Below are 25,487 nucleotides of genomic sequence, written 5' to 3'. Positions count from 1 at the left end.
CAGTTAAATCAACAAAAATAATCAAAATAACATAATATAAGAACGTATACTACTATCACAGTTGCTTAATGTTCCTGCATAGGTTGCTACCTTTACTTTGATACTTAACGTACAATTTGCTGACAAAACTGCATCCGTTCACGCAGGAAAGATTCCGAATGCAAGCGTTTAAGGTGATTTCTACCTCCACCGGCTTTGTTGTGTTGTGCTTTCCTCTGACGCTCCTGTCACTTTTTTTTCATTTTACAGCGAAAGATAAATTAAGAGAGCGAAGGTGATGTGAAGGAACAGCGCGCAAACGTTTCAGTTGTTAATCCGACAGATTGTACCTGTTACTTCCAAATGGAATAAAGCGAGGAAATAATATTTTGTGAAGTAGAAGTTAAAGTCGCCAAGTTGTGTGTGTGTGTGTGTGTGTGTGTGTGTGTGTGTGTGTGTGTGTGTGTGTGTGTGCGTGTGTGTGTGTGTGTGTGCGCGCGCGTGCGTGCACAGATAACGTTTACACGTTTTCATTATTTTGAAAAGTAAAAACCGGAAGTGTTGTAGATTTTATTTTGGTTGCTTTGACAGCGGTTCAGTTGCGTGGGCTTTGACAGAAGTCTTATCAGTTGCTTGCTCGGTTGTTACTCTGCTGCGTGCAGACAGTCAGTAGCTGTTGTGTCGCTGGACACCTTTCGAAAGCAAACGGAGTATAACTTTAAGTTAGCTTTGCAGCCAAGCTGACAACTTTAGGAGTGAAATACAAATAGCTTTATCGGTGTTGCTCGCCACAATGGACACTGTTCAGGTAGGTGAGTGAGTTGAATACACAGGTTGACAAGCGTCAGCTTTAGCATGTCGCTAGCAGGGGTTGGCTAACAAGGGCAGGGCCAGTTAGCCGCAAGGTGACAAACCAGTAACGTTAGTTGTTTGGATGCTAATGTGAACGCTAATTCGTTTACACCTGGCTACCTACTGACTTATTTGTGTGTCTTTGTCAGTCTTTTTACACACCTTGTTTGTTATACCCAGAAACTGGTGTCTGGATTTTCTCTGGACCTGGGACCTTTGAAAGAACCTCTTGGATTTATTCGCGTCCTGGAATGGGTGAGTCAAGCCAAAAAGTAGTTAGAATGTCTCTAAAGTAGGCAACAAACCACGTTAACATCAGTTAAGTCAGTTACGAGTTACAAGTTAATCTTAACCACCGTACCATTGATCCTCATGATGCTGATATTTCTTGCCTTTTTATTCCACTAATTCCATGTACAAAGCAACATGCAAGTGTGTCTCAGTGGTCAGATACATATTCCAGTATATAGACTAAAATGAAAAGACTTAAAAGTCCTTCATTAGCTGTTGCAGGTGCCTCTGTCTCTGCTTTGCGCATCTGTAACTTTGGAGTTCACGGAGTTAAATTATACCACAGCTGGTAGATCCGCATGTCCTAAATGAAACGTTAACCTAACATACGATGTCGACCTTCTGCTGTAAACCTTTACGTGCCCCCCAACATAACTTGATTATGTGTATGAGTGGACCAAACTGGAAGCTCAAACAATAACCAGGAAATTCCAGGATTTTGTGACTTCTGTGTTGAAATAGTACAGCTAAGATAATAGTTATTGCACTTCAGATAGTTACGTAGTGCCACCCAGAACAGGACTGTTACAGAAAAAACAAAACAAAACAGTAAAGCAAATGACTATGAAACCTGGGCAAAATTGAAAGGAGAGGTGTGAGTTGGTGCTCCTGTGAACCATCTCTACTGTATGTAGCTGCTGTGAGGAAGGCCATCTGTTCAGATTGAGGTAGCTTGGATATTCCGTATGTGCTGCTGCTCAGTAGAACATCACTGCGATGCATGCTGTGTGTGTGACTGACTTCTTAATGAGTAATCTGACTGGCCCTGTACTAAAAAAGACAACAGATAAGGAATGCAACAGCTAGCTATGTGACAGCTAGTATTCATAGTGCTCTGTATTTCTGGTTGATGTACTAGTACTGTGGTAACTGCCTCAGTACAACAGGCAGTGCTGTGTGTATTTAAGGCGTGGACTTGTGGAGCAGCCATGTCCTATTGTAATTAACACATACAGCAGGTATTATCTGCTGCTGTGCTGCGGTTTCACTCGAGGAAAGGTGGCTTAAAAATCAATGCTTTCTATTCCGTTGTTAAAGTGTATTACCCAATGCTCAGCTATAGTGGATTATCAGACCTCTATACATTAAATACCACCTGAATTGTAGCAGAAGTGTGTAATTTTCTTAGTTTTGCGGTTCTTTTTTTGTTTGTCTTGATTATCATTATTTGTGGACAAGAAAAATGAGAAGTTAGGCGATCGGAAAGGTTCCAAATAAGTCATACATTTAACTTGAAGTGACTGCAGTGTTTTACTTCCAGCGAGTACAGTAGGGCTAACATTAATCAGAAAGTCTGTTTGTTTAATAAATTTTCAGTTTATTGACCTTTATTTTCTCTTAACAGATGGGGTTGTGTTAACAACCTGTCTGATCGTCTGATGGCTCGTGTTTCTTGCTTGTGTGGTTCATTTTTAGCGATGCAGCAGACATTTCACTTGTCATTGCAAGAAAACCACAGGTGTAATTATTAACATCAACAATGGCTCATTTCCATTAAGTGTCCCAGTAATCTATTCCAGTGAGCCCCCGCACACAACACCAGGACCGTCTTTGAGCAGCGTGCACCCTTCATTAATGCTGTTAATTACAGTTGTGCTTTTCCTGTTATGACATATCAAAATGTCTGCTTATTTCATGAGTGAAATGTTAGTAACAAGAAAATAATGCCAAAACAAGCAGAATTGCCCTTTCTTGTGTATGATACTTTATATTTCAATTATTTGCTTGCATGTTATTTACCGTTGAAGTGGAAATTTAAGGTCAGTAATTTTAAAAGGGAAAAAGAACATCTGAACAGTAGAAGTTTAGCAATACTAACTTTTTTCAGTTCTCTATTCTGACTTTCGGATGTAGAGCTGATGAGGTGTCTGGGTCCAGGTGGCTGCTACAGCACAGCATCCTCCGACTGTCTCCTTGGGCAATTGGGTGCAGTGGTATGAGTGTACAGCACACATACCACTGGGGTAAATCTAGGGCTGGGCGATATGGCTGAAAACTCTATCACGATATAAGTGTTTTATATCGGTCAATATCAATAATTATTGATATTTTTTATGACCTATTTAAAATAAGGACCAGGAGAAAAATACATTCAATTTTAACATTTTTATTTTAAATTGAACCTTCCTCCGATATAATACCCTCAGCTATCAAGGCAGAAAGGAAAGGAATTGTCAACACAACCATGGAAAACACTCAAATAATAAATGTAAAAAAAAAAAAAGTGTAAAAATGTAAACAGAGAGAAACCTGAGAACTTTTTTTCTGCAGGTTTAGTGCAGAAAGTTCACGAGCTGATTCACCTTCTGCTGAATAAAATGTTTTCAGATATGTGCAGTGTTAGCATAGCAGAAACTGAGGAAGACTTGACATCTGTAACATACAAACAAACAAACAACATGATAGACAGCAGAGTAAGACTGACTGAACTATAAAACCAGCCTAGACATATGAATAACTTCAGTCACTCTTCTTACTCTTAACATACATGAACTATTCAATTAGATTTTTATTGCAAGTGTGTTTAAAAAAAAAAAAAAAAAAAAAGCATGTGTAAGAGATGTTTATAACCTGGCTTCTCCACAGTGCTCAGCGGAAGCATGTCTTTAGTTATATGATATGCCGCTGCCTCCGTTATGTCTTCGTGCCTTTTAGATGATTTGTCATCAGGCACTGAAGCAGATACCTCTGCATGGTGGTCTGCTGCTTGTGCGGTGGTGCTGCAGTTGCAGATGTTGTTGGACGTTGGCGAATACAGCTGCGCTCCAAAGAGTGAGCGCAGCTAAGGTGGTTAAACAAGTTTGTGGTGTTACCAGTCTTGGTGGGGACAACAGTCTTGCATAAGTTACAGACCACATCACTATGACTGTGGTCCGACTTATAAAATCCAAAAAACTCCATACTGGCGAGCTGAGTTTCCCTGTTTATTGACAATTTCTTTGCTCGCTGCAGCGCTTTCTATTTCTCATCTCACTCCTCGCGGAGCATCAAACACAAGACAACGAGATGGTGCGACTGAACTTGATACTGTTACATGATTGGCGTGTTAGCGTGTCTCTCTCACTGATCAGCGATTACTCCCTACGTTGCTCGGTTACGTGAGAGGGAGTGCCTTTGTTCATGCAACCAACATTGCTTCGCAACATCAGGTTTCTTCCGACGAAGAAAAAAAATTATCGAATGTTTTATCGAATGCATTTTTTATTGATCTTGATTACGTGTCCATCGCGAGACATATCGCTATCGTTCTATCGCCCAGCCCTAGGTAAATTGGCATAGGTGCACTTGATTGTGCAAAGGCTATTGTACACTTGATGCAGGAACTGGTATCAGAACAGATGGTCATGTTTCTACCATTTCCACTTCTTATTAATAGATACAAAGCACATATTGATGAGGAGTTGGCCACGCTAGTTGATGTCTTGAGAAACAGCAAACAGCCACAACAGTCATGGTTTAAAGCTCACTTTTACACACTGGCACCATGTAAACTGCAGCTGTACAGAGGTCACTGAAGAAAATGCTAACATCTCTCTTGAAATACTGAGGCAACATACATCAAGTGACCTCAGCAGGTATTTTTATGGGACATTTTGCTGTTGTGGTTGGTCCTAACGTGTCCCACCTCCTCCATCAGTCGTGCATAGAGTATGATGTAGGAAGTCCAGTTTGATTAAGAGATCTGTGGATTGCAAACACCACACAGTGGTGTGTTATGCTCAAGATAGGATGTTTCAACTCTGGAACGTTTTCACCGCTGCAGCATTTCTTTAGTCACAACAGTTGTAAGGTGAACAGTAGAAATACAGCAATACAGAAATACAATTTTCAACCATTGCTATTTCCAATTAAACCAGTAAGTTTAACAAGTTCAAATGTTGTTGGTCTGCTTCAGTCTCATGGCTGAAATAGACAAAATTCTTCCAGGGTGAGACATTCTTAGTATTCAAGAGCTGGGAGAAATGGTTTGCCTCCCTCCTCTATTGTCATGCTTTTGGAAGATGTTTAGAATTGATATTACTGGATGTCAGACTGGCCTGAATGCCACATTCTTACTGATATAAGCCAGCAACTGTCGTTTTTCACAGTGTCAGGTGAAGGATGGTACGGTTATTTTTGTAATCATGACCTGCTGGGTTTTTTTTTAGGTCACTCTGGTTGTATGTCCACATGATGTGCTACATACAAATAAAGATTGTTGTATAAAAAGCTAAATTGCTAGTGTCAGAACCTTGTGACTGCCTGCTGCTGTCCTGCCACTCCCTGATCAGGAGAGCTAGTGAGGAATGCATCAGTCAGGCGTTGGGTGGGATACTGGAATTAGGATCTGGAACCCCTGCCCTATCTGGAGGGTTATTTGGGGTGCTGTCAGATTGGCCTGGGTGGGTCAAACAGGGCTGAGATGAAAGCTGAGAAATGGTGTGGATATCCAGAGGCACCCGAAAGATGAAACCCATTCCTGGAAATCCTCAGTGGGCCCGAAGCTTGCTAAATGCTGCACTGCATTTCTCTGTGTGTGTCTTTCTGCTATCTGTCTTGCTGTTACTACACTACTGCAGCCTGCAGAGTGTTTACCTCAGTGCCTGTGCTTACCCAGTGCTTTGGCACACTGTATGCAACTCTTGTAGTTGAAAAGGATCCTGATGATTTGATTTGGGAATATGCATTGGTAGATGTAGGTGTAAGTGAACAAAGGACATTATTCTTGGGAGAAAGTACAGAAGCAAGAATCACATGTGCTAAGCAGATGCTCGTCATTGGAGGAAGGACGTCCTGGTGAGGGGAGAAGTGTGTGGAGGGCTGACCTTTGTCTCTCAGTACTCCTAGGTACTGTAATGCTGTATTACTACAAACTTCTCAAAACACATACTGCAACCTTCAAGCCTTCAAGTCAGGAAACAAAGAGGAGCTGAAAACTGTTCAGAGGGAGCTCAGGAGGAAAAACAAGGGAGGGGAAGGACAGATACAGGAGGAGAATGGAGGAACAGCTGCAGGAGAACAACACCAGGGGAGTCTGGAGAGGCCTGAAAACCATTTCAGGCCACCAGAAGCCAAACTCCCAGGCAGCTGGGGATTCAGATTGGGCAGATGAGCTGAACACCTACTTCTGCAGGTTTGAGGAAGCATCTGCCCCTCCCCCAGCTGTACCAGCCCTGCAGCAGCCCTCCCTTGATCTGCCAGCACTCTGCCCAAGCACCCCACTGACCCCCCCCACCACAGTATTCAGCTCACTGCCACCAACGCCACCCCCCACTACCCCTCCCAGCCCCTCATCCACATCACAAGACACTCAGCCCCCCTGCTCCAACTTGTCTCTCACACCTCTCCAGGTGAGAAATCAGCTGAGGAGGTTAAAGACCAGGAAGGCTGCAGGACCGGACGGCCTCAGTCCCAGACTCCTCAAATCCTGCTCTGACCAGCTGAGCGGGATCATTGGACATTTGTTCAACCTGAGTCTGAGGCTGGGAAGGGTGCCGCGACTCTGGAAGACGTCCTGCATGGTACCTGTGCCAAAGACCCCACATCCCAAGGACCCTAGCTGCTACAGGCCGGTGGCACTAACATTACACCTCATGAAGGCCTTGGAGCGGTTGGTCCTTGCCCACCTGTGCCCCCTGGTGAGCTCATCCATGGACCCGCTGCAGTTTGCGTACCAGCCTGGCATCGGAGTGGACGATGCCCTCATCTTCCTCCTCCATCGAGCCCTGTCTCACCTGGAGTCACCTGGGAGCTCTGTTCGGATCCTTTTCCTGGACCTCAGCAGTGCTTTCAACACCATCAGGCCAGCCATCCTGAGAAACAAGCTGGAGCTTTCAGGAGTGGACCAACACCTCACATGCTGGATAGTGGATTACCTCTCCAACCGCCCACAGTATGTGAGGACACGGGACTGTGTGTCAGGGACTGCCCTCTGCAGTGTGGGGGCCCCCCAGGGAACGGTGCTGGCACCGTTCCTCTTCACCCTTTATACAGCTGACTTTTCCCACCTGTCACCCACCTGCCACCTGCAGAAGTTCTCTGATGACTCTGCCATTGTCAGCCTCATCACAGATGGGGACGATAGGTCATACAGAGGACTCATTCAGGACTTTGTGGACTGGTGTCAGAAGAACCACCTGCTGATCAATGCGGATAAAACCAAGGAGCTGGTTGTGGACCTCCGTCGGCGTCCACATTCTCCCCCATCACCAGTGAACATCCAGGGAAGGGACATTGAGATGGTGACATCTTATAAGTACCTGGGTGTTCATCTGAACAACAAACTGGACTGGACTCATAACACCATTGCACTTTATAAAAAAGGACAGAGCAGACTCTATCTGCTCAGGAGGCTGAGGTCTTTTGGGGTGCAGGGGGCACTCCTGAAGACCTTCTATGACTCTGTTGTGGCCTCTGCCTTGTTCTATGGTGTAGTCTGCTGGGGGAGCAGCATCACAGCAGCTGACAGGAAGAAGCTGGACAAACTCATCAGGAAGGCCAACTCTGTCCTGGGATGTCCTCTGGAACAGGTGGAGGAGGTGGGGGAGAGGAGGATGACAGCCAAGCTGTCCTCCATGACAGACAATGACTCCCACCCCCTCCAACACACACTCACTGCACTGAGGAGCTCCATCAGTGACAGGATGCTACATCCAAAGTGTGTGAAGGAGCAGTATCGCAGGTCATTCCTTCCTGCAGCCGTCAGACTGTACAATAAGAACTGCTCAAAGTAATCTGATAATTCATCTGTAAATCATCTGTGAATAACATGTGCAATAATCTGGGCAACAACTGGTGAAGTAATCTGTGCATTTATCTGAAATTTATTTGTAAATTATCTGTTCAAGAACCTGAGCAAAATTTTACTGGGGCAATAATCTGTACAATACATCCTGTATATAACAGTCTGGAAACACAATTTATAATTTTCATCTTGATAATTTATCTGTATCTGTACATAACATGTCTGCAAAAACAATTTCTAATTTAGAGACACTTATTTCTATCACACTTTTTTTTTATTTATACTTGTATATACTTACTGATTGTCTACCTCGTCTATTTTTTCTTACTGATGCTGCTGCAATTTGGAATTTCCCCTTGTGGGACTAATAAAGGTATATTGAATTGAACACCAGCATTTGATTGTGAGAAACACATTTTTTTGTGACCATATCACATCATCACTGCCATGTGAAAATCAATTTGGTTGCTTGTAATTAAGGTAAAGGCCTACATGCCTTCGGTTGGTTGAGGTCATTTTCCAAACCCCTTTGGCTTATCAAAAACTTTCCCAGCGAGGGGAAACAGCTCTGCTAAAACAGGCAACAAGATATTGGCAGGGCATGCTGTAGCTAGAGCTCAGCAGCAAGTGTAGCTAGCAGTGCAACCCGAATGGTACTAACTAATCCAGTCATAGGAGGTGAGCAGTACATCATGGAAGAGGCAGCGGGAATGCAGGAACTCTCTCACAGATGGGCCAAACCACCACCGCATCCCTCCCCAGCACCTGGCAGAGCTGAGGGAGTGAGAGGAACCTAAACATTACTGCTAGCTCATGCTAAAACCCGATTAGCAGAAGCTAGCAAGGCATGCTGTAGGCCAAGATAGTCGACAAGCTAGTGATGCAGTCTGAATGACACTACCTAGTAGTTAGCAGAAGTGAGTGCGGTAAGTTGTTGAAGAGGGAGCGGGAATGGATGAACTCCCTCACAGATGCATTGTTCGTCTTCCCTGTGGAACAGTATGGCTAGTAGTCAGCACTGCGTCCCTCCCGAGCACCGGGCAGAGTGGAGGGAGCAGCCAGGGAGAATCAGGAAAAACAAGAAGATTAAACAGTTTTACGTTACTAAAAGGATCCTCTCAGCAACACCCAATGGTGAGTTAATGTTTTGCTGAGGGACACTTTTCTCAAGATGACTGAGTCAGAAAGGGAGAGGAGCAGTGCATGCACTGGCATTTTATAGGGCAAGGCTGCTACCCCCTTATTGGGTGGTGAATGCAAAATTCTTTCTTACGTGCTGAGGGCAGAGCACACATGAAATAAAAACAGTGTGGCAATGTTTAGAAAGCTCCCATTGTAATTAAGTATTGGGTTAGGTAGTGTAATATTGACAAAGGTTTATGATATGGTCATATCAGATCACGCTGCAATTATGTGCATAATGATACCTTCAATAGTTCTACATGTTCTAAATGCAGTTGACAGCTTTCCTCCAAAAAAGATGCCAGTCATAGATGGATTATCAATAGAATTTTATTCTATAGTTTGGACTATAGCTTATTATTTTTAAATGTTATTAGTAATGCATAGATGCACCATGTTCCCCCCTAAACAATGTACAATTATCAGTGTGATGACAAAACCAGGGCAGGAGGTACGTACAAGCTTCATTAATACTGACAATAAAATCATTACCAAAGGCCTAATTAATCAAACAGCCAAAGTACGCCCTGATAGAATTTACTACAGTCAAACTAGACTTGATGAGGCCCCTACTTTCCATACTTAGAAAGAGTTAGCCACACTCCGTGTCATCAACACGGCCACTTGCTTGCTGTGTGTGTGTGTGTGTGTGTGTGTGTGTGTGTGTGTGTGTGTGTGTGTGTGTGTGTGTGTGTGTGTGTGTGTGTGTGTGTGTGTGTGTGTGTGTGTGTGTGGGTGTGGTCGTGTGTGTGTGTCTGTCTGTTATGTTTGTGGAGAGTCGGGCTGGGATGAGAGGTAGATGTGTCACGTGTAAGATGAATAAATGTTCTATAAATGTACATATCTCTTGTGTGTTATGTCTTTTGGAAATGTTATTCTAACACCATCCTAGGATAGTATATGTTACCTCATACAATGTATTATTATGTTGGTTGGTAAGAGATTGTTAGTGAAATCCCATGATGAAAGCATTGAAACAAAAACAGATAATTATATAAAAGAAAGACCATCACATTTCGTGGTTATCCCAGCCTTAATGAAACACTTGACATATTTTCTTCATACTGTGCACATATTAGTTTCATGGGTGGTATGTTTACAATGTGTGCCAACGTTGGCTTGATAAGAGCTGCTGTATGAAATCCCTCTCTGCTCTGTGCCTAGTTTGCGTCTGTATTTTAGCATGTAATGTCCTTAAAAATAGTAGCCAGAATCTCTGTGGCATTGTAGTCGAGTTGTAGTTTGTTAACAGATAAAGTAGCTTTAATAAGATTTTTCCTGTCTTAGAAAGGACCGCTGTTGCTACTCAAGTGTGTAAGAGCTTTTTGGGAAGACTTGGTTGTATAGAATCACTACGACTGCCTTCAGGAATCAGGCTTCTAAATCTTTTTGTACAATGTGGATTGCGCAATTTCTTTACAGTGTCAGTGCAGGGAGTTCATGCTATGGCTGAAGAAAGGCTGTTCAAATCTTGTCCAAACCTTGATGCTTAATTCATGACCCACCTGAAAAATCTGTTGGAAATAGATGCAAACTGGACATATTTTAACCCAACCATGCATTTATTGAAACTTCTAAATGCTCTTTGCTCTGCACTGCAGTCGACTCTCTGGTGGCCCCCGAGTGCCATCTCAGTTTTTCTGCACAGTCAGTTCATGCTAAAGGTTAGAGGAAATGGTCTGGGTTACCCTCTGCTTTCCATTTTTCCTGCCAGTGTCTGCTGTCTGTCAGCATAGTTGTAGATATCAGCTTGTTTTTCTCCCATGAGAAGAAACTCTTTGCTGACATTCATTCTTATGTGATAGGAAAAACAACTTTGACACAATAAAATATTCATTCACATTTAAAGGAGCAATATGTAAGAATTTTAGTTTAAAACATTCAAAAATTAACTAAAATTATCAACTGAATGTGAAAACAAAATCAGTTTTGACATTCTATCAGATGTGTGTATTGTGTTTCAGAGATATCTACTGAAGTTAGCATGCTAACCAGCTAGCCCCAGCCTGCCCTGTCTCATAATACCACTTTGCACCTCAAGAGGCCATATGAAGTTACTGTTTTGTCCAGGCTGTCCTCAGTCCAGCAACACTGTGGTCCCTGGAGTCCTGGTTGGAGCTGCTGTACTGTATTATGAACTGTACCAAGCACATTGTATTAGTGCTGTCAATCGATTAAAATATTTAATCGCGATTAATCTCATGAATGTCATAGTTAACTCCCGATTAATTGCGCATTTTTATCTATTCTAAATGTCCCTTGAATTATCATTTTTATACTCTTATCAACATGGAAAAGTGCATAGGCTTGCTTTGTGCAAATGTTTTTATTGAAAACAACAACACGTAGTGTTTTATTTCACACTAACATTCTCACTTTGAGCAGTCATTCACATTTCAATGAATCAAATCTCACACAATTTAACACTGTCAATAAACAGATGACAAAAAAATTAATATTTGTTTACAAAAAAGCTCTTCAACAACCCTTTCTAAGGGATCAAAACAGGGTGATACAAGATAAAGTTACAAAGTGCACATCATTGTAAACTAGGACTCAGCCTATAGTGCACTTAAACCATGACTTAAACTTTCCTTTCTTAAGTTTCCTTTGAACATACAAGCAGTCAGGCTATACTGCTCTTCTGTTTATTCAGCAGAGGCTTATCAACCCAGCCTCTTATTTCTCTCCAGAAAGAATTAACACTACTTGGCTATGGCTGCAGTAAGCTTGTTCTTGGTTCCAGTATCCATATGCCTTTTTTACAGCTAGCAAGCAGGCAAGACCAAACACATGCATGGGGCGTGCCTATCATTTTGTTTCCGGTTTACAACCGGATCCTGTAGTTTTTCTTAAGTTACTAGCAGTGGCCACAGCTTATGAAAAACTACAAGTTCACCAGGTCACAAAGAGCGTTAATCTCACAATAAAAAAAATGACGCAGTTAAAACTGATTTGCGTTAATGGGTTAGTAACCCAATAAGTTATTAGAATTACATGTAAAGGTGTAAATAACATCAGTGGTAGTTGAAAAAATACCTGATTTTATGCACCTGTAGTTCAGCAGCAAATTTGGCCAAACTTAAAGATGTTGCAGAAGAAGAAATTAATCAGCCAATGGCACAGGCTTGGTTCTGACTCAGGTGTTACCAGGCTGGTTCCTAAAGATATCACAGACCCACTATGGTTTGAATGTGCTACAAGATAATCTTTTTGGGAACACCAAACCAAATGTGAATGCACTAGTCCACTGCAGAGAGAGAGTGTGTATTCATTGTCAGGAATGACAATATGGGAGCTTTATGGTACACCAGGATTACTAGTACAATATTAATTCCTCAATAAAAATGCAATCAAATTGTATGATAGCCATCAAACCAGGTGTTCACTGATGTCTTTGTGTAGGAAGCTGTCAGCCCACGGTATATATGTCTCCACTGTATATATGTCAATCATTGTAAACAAGCTTCCGCAGACCCTCTTATCCGGTGTGTTCGAGCTGCATGTGGAGGCTGCCCTGCAGAAGATCCTTTCACTGTTCATTCAATTTGAAATATTTTATTATTGAATTGCTAACGTTTTATTAATCCACCACATGATTAGACATTATTTCTTAAAATGTAAAACACAGAAATGAAAAATGTAAACAAAAAAACCCTCAGAGTTTGGGGAAAAAATAAAATGGAATCTGGTCAAAATGAAAACAGATTTCATGGGGCCCTACTTACTGTCTAAGTGTATCGTAGTTGCAGGATATGGCCTCTAACTACAAGTCAACTGTCAAAAGATGGCTTATTGCAAGAACTGGACTGATTGGACCTGAAAGTTTGGTTTGTCAGCCTCATGTTAGGGGTTTACCATTTGTGCTTTCAGCCCTCTGAGGGGGAGGAAGGGGAGTTTCCTGTGTGGAAAAAGAATGTAACAACTGCTGCGGGGGGGGGGGTGATAATGAAGTAGGCATGTTAGTTCAGAAGAAAAAAAAGCATTTGTTCTCTAAGGGAAGGGAAAAGACATCATGGTATCAGTGTAGAAGCTTAATTCTGATCCTAAGAGATAATATAGGTAGTTGTGTCTCAATTTAATGTTTAGAAATATGAGAACATTAAATTGTCTCTCTCTCAAACTGTCTCAAACCTCCCATCCTCACTTATTTCTTTGCCTCTATAGGTGTTCACCATCTTTGCCTTTGCCACCACCGGAGGTTACTCAGGGACAACCCACTTTACAGTCACCTGCCCAGGATCCCAGGAGATTCAGCCTGTAAACCCTGTATTTGGCTACCCATTCAGGTACTGGAGAACACTGGAGCGCTTCTAATCATAAAAGCCTTTGCTGTTTATCTGCAGTTAATGTGTTAAACAGGATTTTAAGATTATGGTCTTGAAATTTGCTTCCCACACTAAAACACTTAGAGTTTGGTCTTTCTCACCTTTCAGTAAACAACACAATTGTTCATTACTGCCATCATCTGGTGAAAAGTATGGTTACTCCACTACTCTGCAGCAACCTTCTCATTTGTAGCTTATTCTGTCTCTCAGTGTAGGTGAACACACAACCCTGATGTTGCAAAGACATAGCTCTGTGTTTATGTTGCCAGATGACTACAGAAGCAGAAAATAATGTTGTGTATGCAGGTCTGAATCCTCCTGGGTAACCAGTGCGAACAGTAAGTGCTGGTCCCTGCATTTAGATCCACTAAAAAAAGGACTGTACCTCATGGTTAAATCAATATCACACTAAGAATATCTCCAAATTTCAAATATGAATTTGGACAGCGTAGTGTTGTGAAATGATAATATGATATGATCATATCACCACCATACATTTCCACTGAAAGTCAATAGAGACAAGGCTGTCAATCAAAGTGATGATGATCACACTGGATGTCAGTAGAGGAAATGGTGCTAGCATGAAACTTATCAGTACTTTAGCTGACTTTGCTGGAATTCTGCATGAATAGAGCCAGCAGAGATGAGCACTTAGAGGAAATCAGGGTGAAGAAACACAACATACATGGTGTTGTTAGGTCATTTTGAAACATGATTGGGGGAGATATTTGCTAAGGATTGCTATCCCTTTGCAGGCTCTGAATAGTGAAATTGTACTAGTTATGTACTGATGGGCTGCACTGGGGTAAAGTAAAAATTTTACACCTGGGAAAAGCAGTTGTTGAATGTGTTTTATCAGTCATTCATGGAGGGAGAGAGATAAAAACAGTGTGTAAGACAGAGAGCTTTTATACAGTAGGTCAAGTAAAAAATGCATTATAAAGTTACTTTTCAGTAGATCTCTGTTAACCCAGAGTCCTCCTCCCATTACCGTGTCAGAAACAGAATACTTTACTAGTGCTTGAGGGGAAATTGGGTCAATTGTCCTTGCTCCCATTGTAGAACAGTAATAAAATTAAAAAAGGAAATAAGAGATATCTTTAAATATAGAATATTTAAAAATCTGTATAACAAACAACAATATAAATGAACCATAAATAATATACAATACAGTGAGTGTAAATATCTAAACTTTGTGTATTGTGCTACAATAAATAATACCAGTCTATAGAGAATGTATCTGTTGTGCGACATTTTACATTAAGAGTAATAGAATACGAGAATACTACTACTGCTAATACTAAAACTATAGTAATAACATTAATAACAATATATAATGATATATGGTTACAATAGTTGATGATGAAATATTAATAATAATAATAATGGTAATAATGATAATAGCAGCAGTAGTAGTAGAATAGTGCAGTATAAATAATATACATATACACCATATTATTTGCATTGTGGATGGGGTTATTATAATTATGAGGTCATCAGTTAGACACATAGACAGTTTATGTGTCTTCTGTTTATCATAATACTTAATAACTGGAGAAAATGCCTGTGAAATGAGCCGATCTGGAACCATACACGCAGCCTAGAATCTTGCAAGTCTCCCTTAATCCTTTCATATTTTCTCTCCTTGCTTTCCTCGGATAGAAGAATAACCCAGGTGAGGACTTTTTTTGTGCGTTTTTTTGAGTTTGTGTTTTAAAAATCGGAGCGATTTTGAGCGATTGTTGAATGTACCCTCCTCCTCTCTACCTGCTTTCAGGTTGCCAGCACACCCATATAAGATGCCCTCGTGTAACAGCAGTCCAAGCAATGAGACCTTCCTGCAGGGCGACTTCTCCTCCTCTGCAGAGTTCTTCGTCTGCATCGGTGTGTTCGGGTTCCTTTATTGCACTGCCACGCTGATCCTCTACCTGGGCTACCAAAGCATCTACCGCCAGACCACCCGCGGCCCCATCATAGTGAGTACATATCCTTTTTTCAGCAATGAGCTTTCTTCATACTACAAGCCCCCTTCACATCATCAACCCGGGGTACGAGGAGTGTTTGGGTTGTCTTTTCTAACATCTTGGGCATCCAAACCGATTTCAGCCTGGTGGGTGCATGTTATGTAAGGGTCCTGTGCAGCAACTCTTAAATGACTCTTCCTTGATGGTGTGTTGGTTTGCTGTGAAAAATGAATAAAAACAATTTCAAAGCTGTGCTGTGCTATGAAAAATATCCCTGTTATTTTGTCACCAACACCCACCCCCTCCATAATTATTCCACAGAATCAAATTGCATGATCATTTCATCTTCATTTTGGTATGGCCCTAATTTCATTTTACAACATTCTCCAAGATGTCATTCTTAATATCTCAGGCAGAAAGAGGGTGTCCGTTTGATTTTGGAGCACATGTGCATAGACAAGTAGAGGCAATCATAAAAATGTACGAGGGGCTCCAGCCCCCATGTAAGCATGAACATCAGTATGGAAGTATAGAGAATGGATGGATGGATGGCAAAATAGCCAAAAGTAGCACATTATACAAATATTATCCAATACAGTCTGTGAAATTATGCATTACATTATTAATTATGAATTATTCTAGGAGCCTGTATGCAGATACCAACCGATGTTTGATATTCTTTAACAAATAAGAACTGTTAAAGACTTGAAAACTTCCTTTTTGTTCTTGGAGTGAGAGCATGCTCATGTAGTATGGTTGAAACAGCATGATTTCCATTCAACCTGACCTAAAAACCCTCTGAATACTCAGGGCACATTAATGTGTATGTAAACATGCTCAGTGTTTGCTTTGTCCTGCTCCTGCCAGGACCTGGTGGTGACTGCTGCCTTTGCCTTCCTCTGGCTTGTGTCATCCTCAGCCTGGGGCAAAGGCCTGACTGATGTCAAATGGGCCACTAACCCAGACAACCTTGTGGGGTCGTGCAAGGACATCTGTAAACCAGGAGACTTTCCTTCCATGGGTCGTCTCAATGCCTCTGTGGTAAGTCATGGTAAAGTAGCGCTGCAGACCTCCCTCATACGAGACCCATGATTCTCAGAGAGCGCAAACAGTATCTTAATAAACTTTTAGAACCTTAGGAAACGTATCCTGTCCACTCCAGGATCTACAGTAGCAGAGCTGCAGAGATGTTTCAGAGACATGTGGTGTCACATTCCAGTAGAACTTTTGATTCAAAATAGCAATAAGATATTCAAATGTATTTATCAGTTTCAAACATCATGTGACCAGTTTTGTCCAAAATGTAATCAGTCTGCCCACAGAGCTATGCTAATCATGGAAACTGAGCTTACAGCAGCAGTTCCATCTATTCCCCTTAAAACTTTGTTCTTGGCACCCCAAAGTCAAATATTTTTGCAAATTATTGTATCCCACCTAATATTATTACTCATAGTTCCTTCCCCCAAAATGTATTATCTTTAATGAAGAATGTGCAGTAAAACTATTTGGCCACAACGTCATGGCTTTTTAGACACCATAGGAGACAAACATCAGTGGCAAAACATGACTCAATGCCACATGACACAACTTGATCTGATAATCAGCTAAGCCAACATGCTTCAAACTGACTGCTTTCACCAGCTGTGCACTGTTGTCAGGAGCATCACAGCATTTTGTAACAGACTAGCACCTAATGCTGGGCTCAGACTACACAAATCTAGCCCAAGTTTGAGACAGTTTTGTCATGGCCAACTAATTACCAGCGTCATAGCTGATTGTGAACAAAAAATCAGGCGTCTAGATTCATTTAGTATGACATACTAAACGACGCCCCACTACACCCCATGACAACCCGACACATCTAGTGTGATCTCCCACATGTTCCTGAACATTTACCAATCAGGTGCTCTCTCCAGAGTGCAGTCAGGTAACCATGGCAAAGAGGAGGAGGAGGAGGAGGGATGCTGAGGTTGCTTCTGTCAGGTGGGACAGTGAAAGAGAGGAAATGTTGATTGAGCTGTGGCAACAGTGCCCCAGCCTGTTTGACATGTCCTTGAGGGAGGAGGACAGAGTCAAAAAAGACAAATGTTTGCAAGAAGTAGCAGAAGCACTTCATCGGCCCAGCGAGGAGCTGGCTGTGCTGTCATAGCATTGTCCCTGTCCTAACTATGGGAATATGCTTATAGTATTAATTCCAGGTGTAACATTAAGGTAGCCTGTTTGGTGCAGACAACACAGTCAAGCCTGCTTCTCGTCGAGTAAATAAGTATGGAAATAAAATAACTCTTTGTGAAACTTGTACCTGTCCTGATTGCTATCTGGATGCTGCCCAGTAGATGTAGAAATGAAAGGCAAAGTGGCTGAAGTTTACACTGCCTCTTACATTCGCTTTTAATGTTATAGTGCATCCACAACTCTTTTTTTCTTTCTTTTCCTTTGTTGGGTGCACAAGAGTGCCAGCATTACACACATCTCTTTTGTGACTATGATTGACAGATACTTCACCCGCCTCCCCAATGACATCTGAACTGATAGTGAAGTAAGACATGCTGTGATTAGTCAGGGTCATACATGTAGTCTTGCCAGTCACCCAACCAAGACACAACAAGAGTACGGCACCCACACCCACGGAACTGTGATTGACAGATACTTCACCCACCTCCCCAAGAGTACGGCACCCACACCCACGGCACTGTGATTAGATCTGACACAGTGACCGTCATCAAAGACAGAAAACGTGAAGTCTGATCGCGGCATAATACAACCTCAGCATTCCATAGAAAACTGGGGGGTGGCTGATGGTCGTTTGTTGCTGTATATAAGTGCTCTTGTGGCAGAGTACAGCCAGCGCCATCTGGTGTTCGATTACACACCATCTATTCCCTTTCAGTAGCTTCACTATTTGCTGCAGCAGTGTAGAGTTAACTATGTATAATACAATTTAAATACAGTTTGTAGAACGATAATGTCATCTTGCGATAGCATTTTTATTTTCCTGTTTTGGGTGTACTGTTTGAGTCCAAAGAAATGTGTAAATGCAATAACTGTTCACAATTTCATGTTCAGCATCTGTATTCATTGACCATAATGAAAGTGTTGATGTTCAGGTCAAACCTGTTTTTAAGCCTTACTGGTCACCAATATTCAAATTTCAATGTTTGCTACCAGATAGTACAGTGTGTTTTATAGCGCTACCAGGAGTGGTGGTGTTGATCAAACAGACCAAACTTTTAAAGCTTATGGCACAACTCAGCTGGAAGGCAAAGGAGGAGGACATAATGTAAACACTGTAAACTTTAAAAGTACACAGCAAACAATATTTGTTGTCATTAGTCATCTCGTTTGTTTTTGTGTCTCTCTACAGATTTTTGGCTTTTTGAACATGATCCTGTGGGCAGGCAACTGCTGGTTCATTTATAAGGAGACTCCTTTCCACAAGGATCCCAACCCACCGGCCACCATGGAAGAAGGAGGGGCCCCTGGGCCCTAGCCACATCACTGAGGCCCTCAAGCATAGCCCTGTACCCACAGCAGATCTGCTTTGTGTCCAACACTGGTCTCTGATGTTCACCTGCAGAAATGGAAATAAAAGGAAGGCAGTTGTCCTACATACCCCTCATACCTCGCAACACTTGGCAGTGTTGGGCAGTTAATCCAGTCCCCAGTGACTGAGCAACACTAAGTTCTTTTTTTTTTTTTTTTTTTACAAAATGTCTCAACTCCCAATTCCTATATGCCATGAAAACACTAAGTGCAAATACAAACTAAAACACTCTCACACTATGTACAATAAGAGCTGCTGTGAAAATAGATTGAGTTGAAACCTGAAACTGTCTGCATTTGGTGTTCATAACCCAGCCCTGCAGTGCATTTGCTTCCACATTAGCACACTGCCCTCCCCTGATGCCTGCCCTTTGGGGAGTCACCTAGTGATGAAATTGTGATGTAAGAGCCCAGAATCTCTACTGGTCTTCAACCAGGGAAATGGCAAAGGATTAATAGAAGTTGAAATCAAACATCCCTTCCATCCAATAAAAGTGCGGCCATAAGAAATGACACCCAGAGGTTAATTTTAGGTGGGAGCAAATGCATAGCCAGGGTTCTCTCTTGAGCCAGTCCAGTTGTAATGTGGAAGAAGTGCTACAGTACAGATCCCAAGCACTGCATATTGCAAAAACATGTCAATAATTGTCATTTCAGTAGATGAGCTTGTTGGTTCAAATATGTTAATTGCTCTTTTTCCTTTTGTATAGTCGGACTATGGCACGTGTTTATAGAATGCTCTCTCCTTTTCTGAACTCTGCCTCTGAGGCACGAGACCATCTAACAGTTACAATCACAGCCATGTCATTCCTCCAACAATATCATTCTCATCTAATATTCTAATCTTCACGCACTCAAATGTTTCAGCACACTTTGATATTCTTGCCCTTAACTGTTGATGGCAAAAAGAAAATACAGTACACACCAAGTATGAAGAAAACACACTACATTGTGCTGCACCTGTCTGTACTTCAGATGGATGAGCAGAGACCTTTATTTTGAAAGTATCATTTTGCATGATGTTTCAGGTTGTTAGTCTTGTTTTATTTCCCCTGTATTCAGAATAAGACAGGCTTTCTGCATGATTACTCCAATAGCTGTTCTGTATGACTTCACAGTGGAAGTGACTGATCGATGTCACATTTAGTTCCTCATTGATCAAAATTGACACTAGTTAAAAGTACACGTTACATTTACACTACTTAATAACAGCAACACTCATCCTTGTTTGAATTGTCTTTCTCAAAAGGTGACATGCAGTGGCATTATTTATATACAGTTCATATGTATTTTTCCGTACATGAATTAGTCTGTTGCATATGTTTAAAAGCAGTGTTGGGTTTCGGTTTATATTTCTCAGTGGATGGTGTCAGTGTGTAGCTTCTCTTTGATTTTTTTTCCCTTTCTTTTTTTTTGTTATGTTGGCAGATTTGCTGTTAAATTTGTGAGACCACTGAGTAGGCTTAGGCTTAATCTTGTGATGATAAATAGTTCAAGTAACAAAAGTGGCTAAATGTGTTTGCCAGATTGATGTAATCCTGCTGTATTTTTGACTCCTGCCTGTAGTTCTGCTCTACATGTAACTTTATAACCTGTACAATATATTAGAAGGTATTGTGCTGAACGCCTACAGTTGCTCTGAGTCACTGCTGATGTTAATATGTCAACATATTGAGTATTTGCCTTGCACTAAGATGGATCTAATGATCTCAATGAAGTAACTGTTTTGAGTTATTGGGCGTTCTGGGCAGCTGTTTTCTTTCATTGCCTTAGCCTCTGCAGGGAATAAATGAGGGGCTGTCCGAGTCACTACAAGTAAAGTAATATATTTTCCACATCATATTGAAATTATACACATATTTAATAAGATGCTTTATCAATTTTTAAAACATGAATCTTAGTTTGATTAGAGCACCAAGAGTATGTGGATGTTTATGTAATGAATTACACTTCCTGTATTTTATTCCTCTTTTGTGCAAACGGAAACAGTGATCTGTATTGATGTTTAAAACATGAAAGCTGCAAGTGCTGGATTCTGTCTCCTTTTTTAATTACATTTTATTACATACAGTTTATACATGAGTATGTCTCTACTTGTTCACATGGTTTACAGACATTTTTCATAGTAGCCTGTTTTGTCTTTTTTTTTTTTTTCACCAAAATGATAAAATAAGACAATCCTGCTTAAAATTGATGGTCTAGATATCTGTTGCTTCCAGCTGACTCATTCAGTCACTGGGGTCAGATCTGTCTGCCAAAGTATCTTCATCATACTAACACAGGATGCTGCCAAGTTCAGAAATTCTGCCTTTCTATACATAGTGAGTTCTGTTTCCTATTTGAATTATAAATGAGTTAACTGTGCTACTCAGCCAGATGTGTGTAGAGGTAAATAAAATCATCCAGCTGTTTGTTGGGTCACTGTTAAGAATAAAAGAAAGTGCCAGTGCCGCCCATCCGGGGAAGATTCCCAGAGCTTTGTCACTCCTCTGTTTCTGCCCTGCCACACCACCACTCCTCTCTCCCACCAGTAACAAACAAGGAGGCCATGAGGGAAAGCCTGTGTGGAACCGGATGCTACCATAGTAAACATGCTACAGATGCCACAGAGAAGTGGTTCCCAGCCTTTTAGTTTTTGACCCCTTAGCAACAGTTTTGAGTTCAACCCAGGAGCAATTGTCTCCATTAATGTAATTAAATGGATGTCTACATATATGTTTGTATAAAAATCCTTTAAATAATCTGGTGACCCCTTAGATTTATCTTTTGACCACTCAGAAGAGATAGATGGAGTTGGGAGCCACTGCCATCTGTGAGATATATGTGTGTTTGTGATGTGAGAAGTATTCTTCCCTGAACCCAGCCCTCTTCTGACATAAGATGAAATTGGTGGCAGTAAGGAGACATGGCATTATTTCAGGTAGTTTCTCTCCTTGCTACAGGTCACCTTTTGCCCACTGACTCACACTGCTTTAGCTGGTAGGAGTATTTATTTCACAGGCTTTGCTCAGTGCTGAACCCAGGAAACAAACTTGACGACCAGATGCCAGGAAAGAAAAATAGGTGACACTTAATTGCTAAATGAAAAAGTCTTAGAAATACCTTTGAGCTTGTATAAGACTACTGAGACAAAGTTCAGTTGCAATGAAAAAGAAAAGCATTAAATTTGAAATTAAGTTAGCCAGTGAGAAATAAATAATACTTTACAATGTTGAAGAAAGAGCTCAAATCCTTTAGTAAAGAGAACATATAAAAAAAAGTGAAAATGCTGCATTACAAGCGAACATGCTGTGTTCAACTGAAGTCAAAGTACAGAAGTATTATCTGCAAAATGCACTTTATGTATCTAAAGTAATGTCTCTCTCTCTCTCTCTCTCTCTCTCTCTCTCTCTCTCTCTCTCTCTCTCTCTCTCTCTCTCTCTCTCTCTCACATACATACACACACACATATACATATACACACATACATACACACACACACACACACACACACACATACATACATACATACACACACACACACACACACACACACACACACACACACACACACACATATATATATATATATATATACACGTGTGTGTGTGTGTGTGTGTGTGTGTACACACACAATGTTTATGTTGTTGTTGATTTTCATATTTTATCATAACCAGTTTTATGTATGAAATGTCAGGTTTATATAGTAGCCCAAAAACTATATGAAATATGGAATTAGTGTATGTGCTAAAGTAAATGAACCCCCAGCTGCATTGGTTAAGTCAAGCAGGTAACAGACTCAGGTGAAACACATTTGGGTGTTTAATTAATCATTTATACAGACCAATGAAATGAGACATCCTTGGGAAAGGGTTTGGCCTGCGCTAATTAAAAGAGAGAGGAAATCAACCAAACCACTGTGGTTCCATATAAATTTACAACACCGAGAGCAAGGGAGATATCCGAGGACATGAAGAAGAGGGTAGCGAAAGCCCATCAGTCTAGGGAGGGCTATAAGACCATCTCCAAAAGATTCCAGCTCCATCCATCCACTGTAAGACAAATCATTTTCAAATGGAGGGCCTTCATGACAACAACTCTGCCTAGAAGTGGACGCCCATTAAAACTATCATCTCTACATCTCAACATCACCTCCAGAGAGTTTCAGACCTCTCTGGTGGCTTCTGAGACAAATGTGCAGGCGTCTACAATGAGGTGAAAATTGAATAGCCATGACATTCATGGGAGGGTTGCTAGATGGAAGCCTCTGCTGTCAAAAAAGAACAAAGCTGCCCGTTTCAACTTTGCCGGAGAGCACTTGGACAAATCAGAGGTCTGCTGGAAGTCCATTCTCTTTCTCTGGAGAGACGAGTCCAAAATAGTATTATCTGGTCACAGTCAAAACCACCATGTTCAGAGAAAAGCCAACACTGCTCATGAAGAAAATAACCTCCTCCCAACAGTGAAGTATGGCGACGGAAATGTGAAGATCTGCGGCTGCTTTTTTGCTTCTGGACCTGGACGATTCTGTATTATCCAAGGAATCATAAATTCTCAGGCATATCAACAAACTCTTGACCAGAATCTCCTGCCATCAGTCAGGGAGGTGAAGCTTGGACAAAAATGGATTATGCAACAAGACAATGACTGAAAGCATTCCAGCAAAACTACAAAGGAATGGCTTCAGAGAGAGAGGATTCGTACTCTGGATTGGCCCGGTTTAAGTCTCGACCTTAATCCAACTGAAATGTTGTGGTGAGACCTAAAGAAGTTGGTACATATCAGACGTCCCTCCAACCTCTCTCAACTGGCTGAGTTCTACAAGGAAGAGTGGGCAAGAATCCCCATAAACAGATGTGAGAGACTGGTTAGTGGTTACAGAAGACGTTTGGTTGAAGTCATGGCTGCAAAAGGAGGAGCCACAAGCTACTAATAAAAGGGTTCACATACTTTTGCACATGTTAGATTTTCAGTTTTTGTTAAACCACCTTTGTTGAATTAAATAATGAAAATATCTCTCTCTTTTTTTCCATTATTTGGAAAGTGTGCTTTACAAATTGGGATTTGGATGTATGTGACCATGCCTGAAGGGTTCACAAGCGTTCAAGCAGCAATATGTGTGTGTGTGTGTGTGTGTGTGTGTGTGTGTGTGTGTGTGTGTGTGTGTGTGTGTGTGTGTGTGTGTGTGTGTGTGTGTACACATAATGTTTTATTATTATTAACATCTATTTTCATTCCTGCTATTATCTAACACGCTAATTTCCCCGGTGTTGGATTAATAAAGTTATATTTTAGTTCAAGGGGAAATGGCAGAGAAGTGTGGCAAAGGGTCCCAACCACACACTGTTTTATGTAAGGAAATAAATCCAAACATATTTAATCCCAGCTATTTTCATATGATCTAATGAATTTTGATCTCAAAATCAAGAACTGTTCATCTGCTTTTTTACGAAACACATCACAAGTGACATTTCATTCCCATGGACAGATGCACACATCTTTTTCCTGACTTTGATGCATGATGATATGATTTAAGTGTTGACAGTACAAGACTGCAGACACACACAGCATAGGCCTACATGTGACATGCAGTTACATCACATCTTCATGATGAATCATGTTTGTGTTGCAGCACAGCTTGGGCTAGCTGTGTGAGGCTTAACCACTTACAGGGATTAGGAAAGGGGAAGGTGTGTTCACGTGTGTGGACCTGTGACTTCTGATCACCATTTCAGAAAATGCTCTCTCTGTGCTTCACTCTCCCACTGAACAGTGGCGTGTTTGTCTAATAGAACATCACTTTGAATAAAAATATGCACCTTTGAGGATTGTGAGCAAAGGAAGCCCTTAACTTATTCAAATCTGGAGATACAATTCTAGCAGAGCCTCAACATAAGTGATGAAGGCTGAATTATCAACAGGGGAAAGCGGGTAACTTCCCCAGGGCCTTAAGCATCAGATGGCCCAAAAAACATATTCACTGTCTGTCAGTTGATTTTTAATTCGATTGTTAGCTGATTCAATTCAATTCAATTCAATTCAATTCAATTCAATTCAATTCAATTCAATTCAATTCAATATTCCTTTATTAGTCCCGCAAGGGGAAATTCTAGTTTACAGCAGCACCAATAAAGCAGAAACAATAAGTACATACAAGAGTGTAATAAAAATAAACATCATCTTAAGAAATTATAAATTGTATTTACAGACTGTTATGTACAGGTTGGATTGCACAGATTATTGCACAGATAATTCACAGATTACTTTGAGCAGTTCTTGTTGTACAGTCTTACAGCTGCAGGAAGGAATGACCTGCGATACCGCTCCTTCACACACTTTGTATGTAGCATCCTGTCACTGATGGAGCTCCTCAGTGCAGTGAGTGTGTGTTGGAGGGGGTGGGAGTCATTGACTGACTGCAGAGGCCACAACAGAGTCATAGAAGGTCTTCAGGGGTGCCCCCTGCACCCCAAAAGACCTCAGCCTCCTGAGCAGATAGAGTCTGCTCTGTCCTTTTTTGTAAAGTGCAGTGGTGTTATGAGTCCAGTCCAGTTTGTTGTTCAGATGAACACCCAGGTACTTATAAGATGTCACCATCTCAGCATCCCTTCCCTGGATGTTCACTGCTGATGGGAAAGAGTGCAG

General features: G+C 41.3%; 1 protein-coding gene across 1 annotated transcript; it reads left to right on the top strand.

Moving 5' to 3' along the window:
- The first annotated feature begins 556 nt into the window (after nt 1-556).
- sypl2a (synaptophysin-like 2a) lies at nt 557-19,755 on the top strand. The gene is made up of 6 exons (XM_070959847.1): nt 557-787; nt 1,012-1,086; nt 13,196-13,317; nt 15,134-15,332; nt 16,188-16,361; nt 18,685-19,755. The coding sequence occupies exons 1-6, from the start codon at nt 773-775 to the stop codon at nt 18,808-18,810; spliced, it is 711 nt and encodes a 236-aa protein (XP_070815948.1). The 5' UTR covers nt 557-772; the 3' UTR covers nt 18,811-19,755.
- Nucleotides 19,756-25,487: the final 5,732 nt, after the last annotated feature.

This window comes from Chaetodon trifascialis, chromosome 3 (assembly GCF_039877785.1).
Source record: "Chaetodon trifascialis isolate fChaTrf1 chromosome 3, fChaTrf1.hap1, whole genome shotgun sequence".
Taxonomy (NCBI): Eukaryota; Metazoa; Chordata; class Actinopteri; order Chaetodontiformes; family Chaetodontidae; genus Chaetodon; species Chaetodon trifascialis.
Note: the sequence above shows the minus strand (reverse complement) of the source record. Positions and strands in the feature narration are given on the sequence as shown.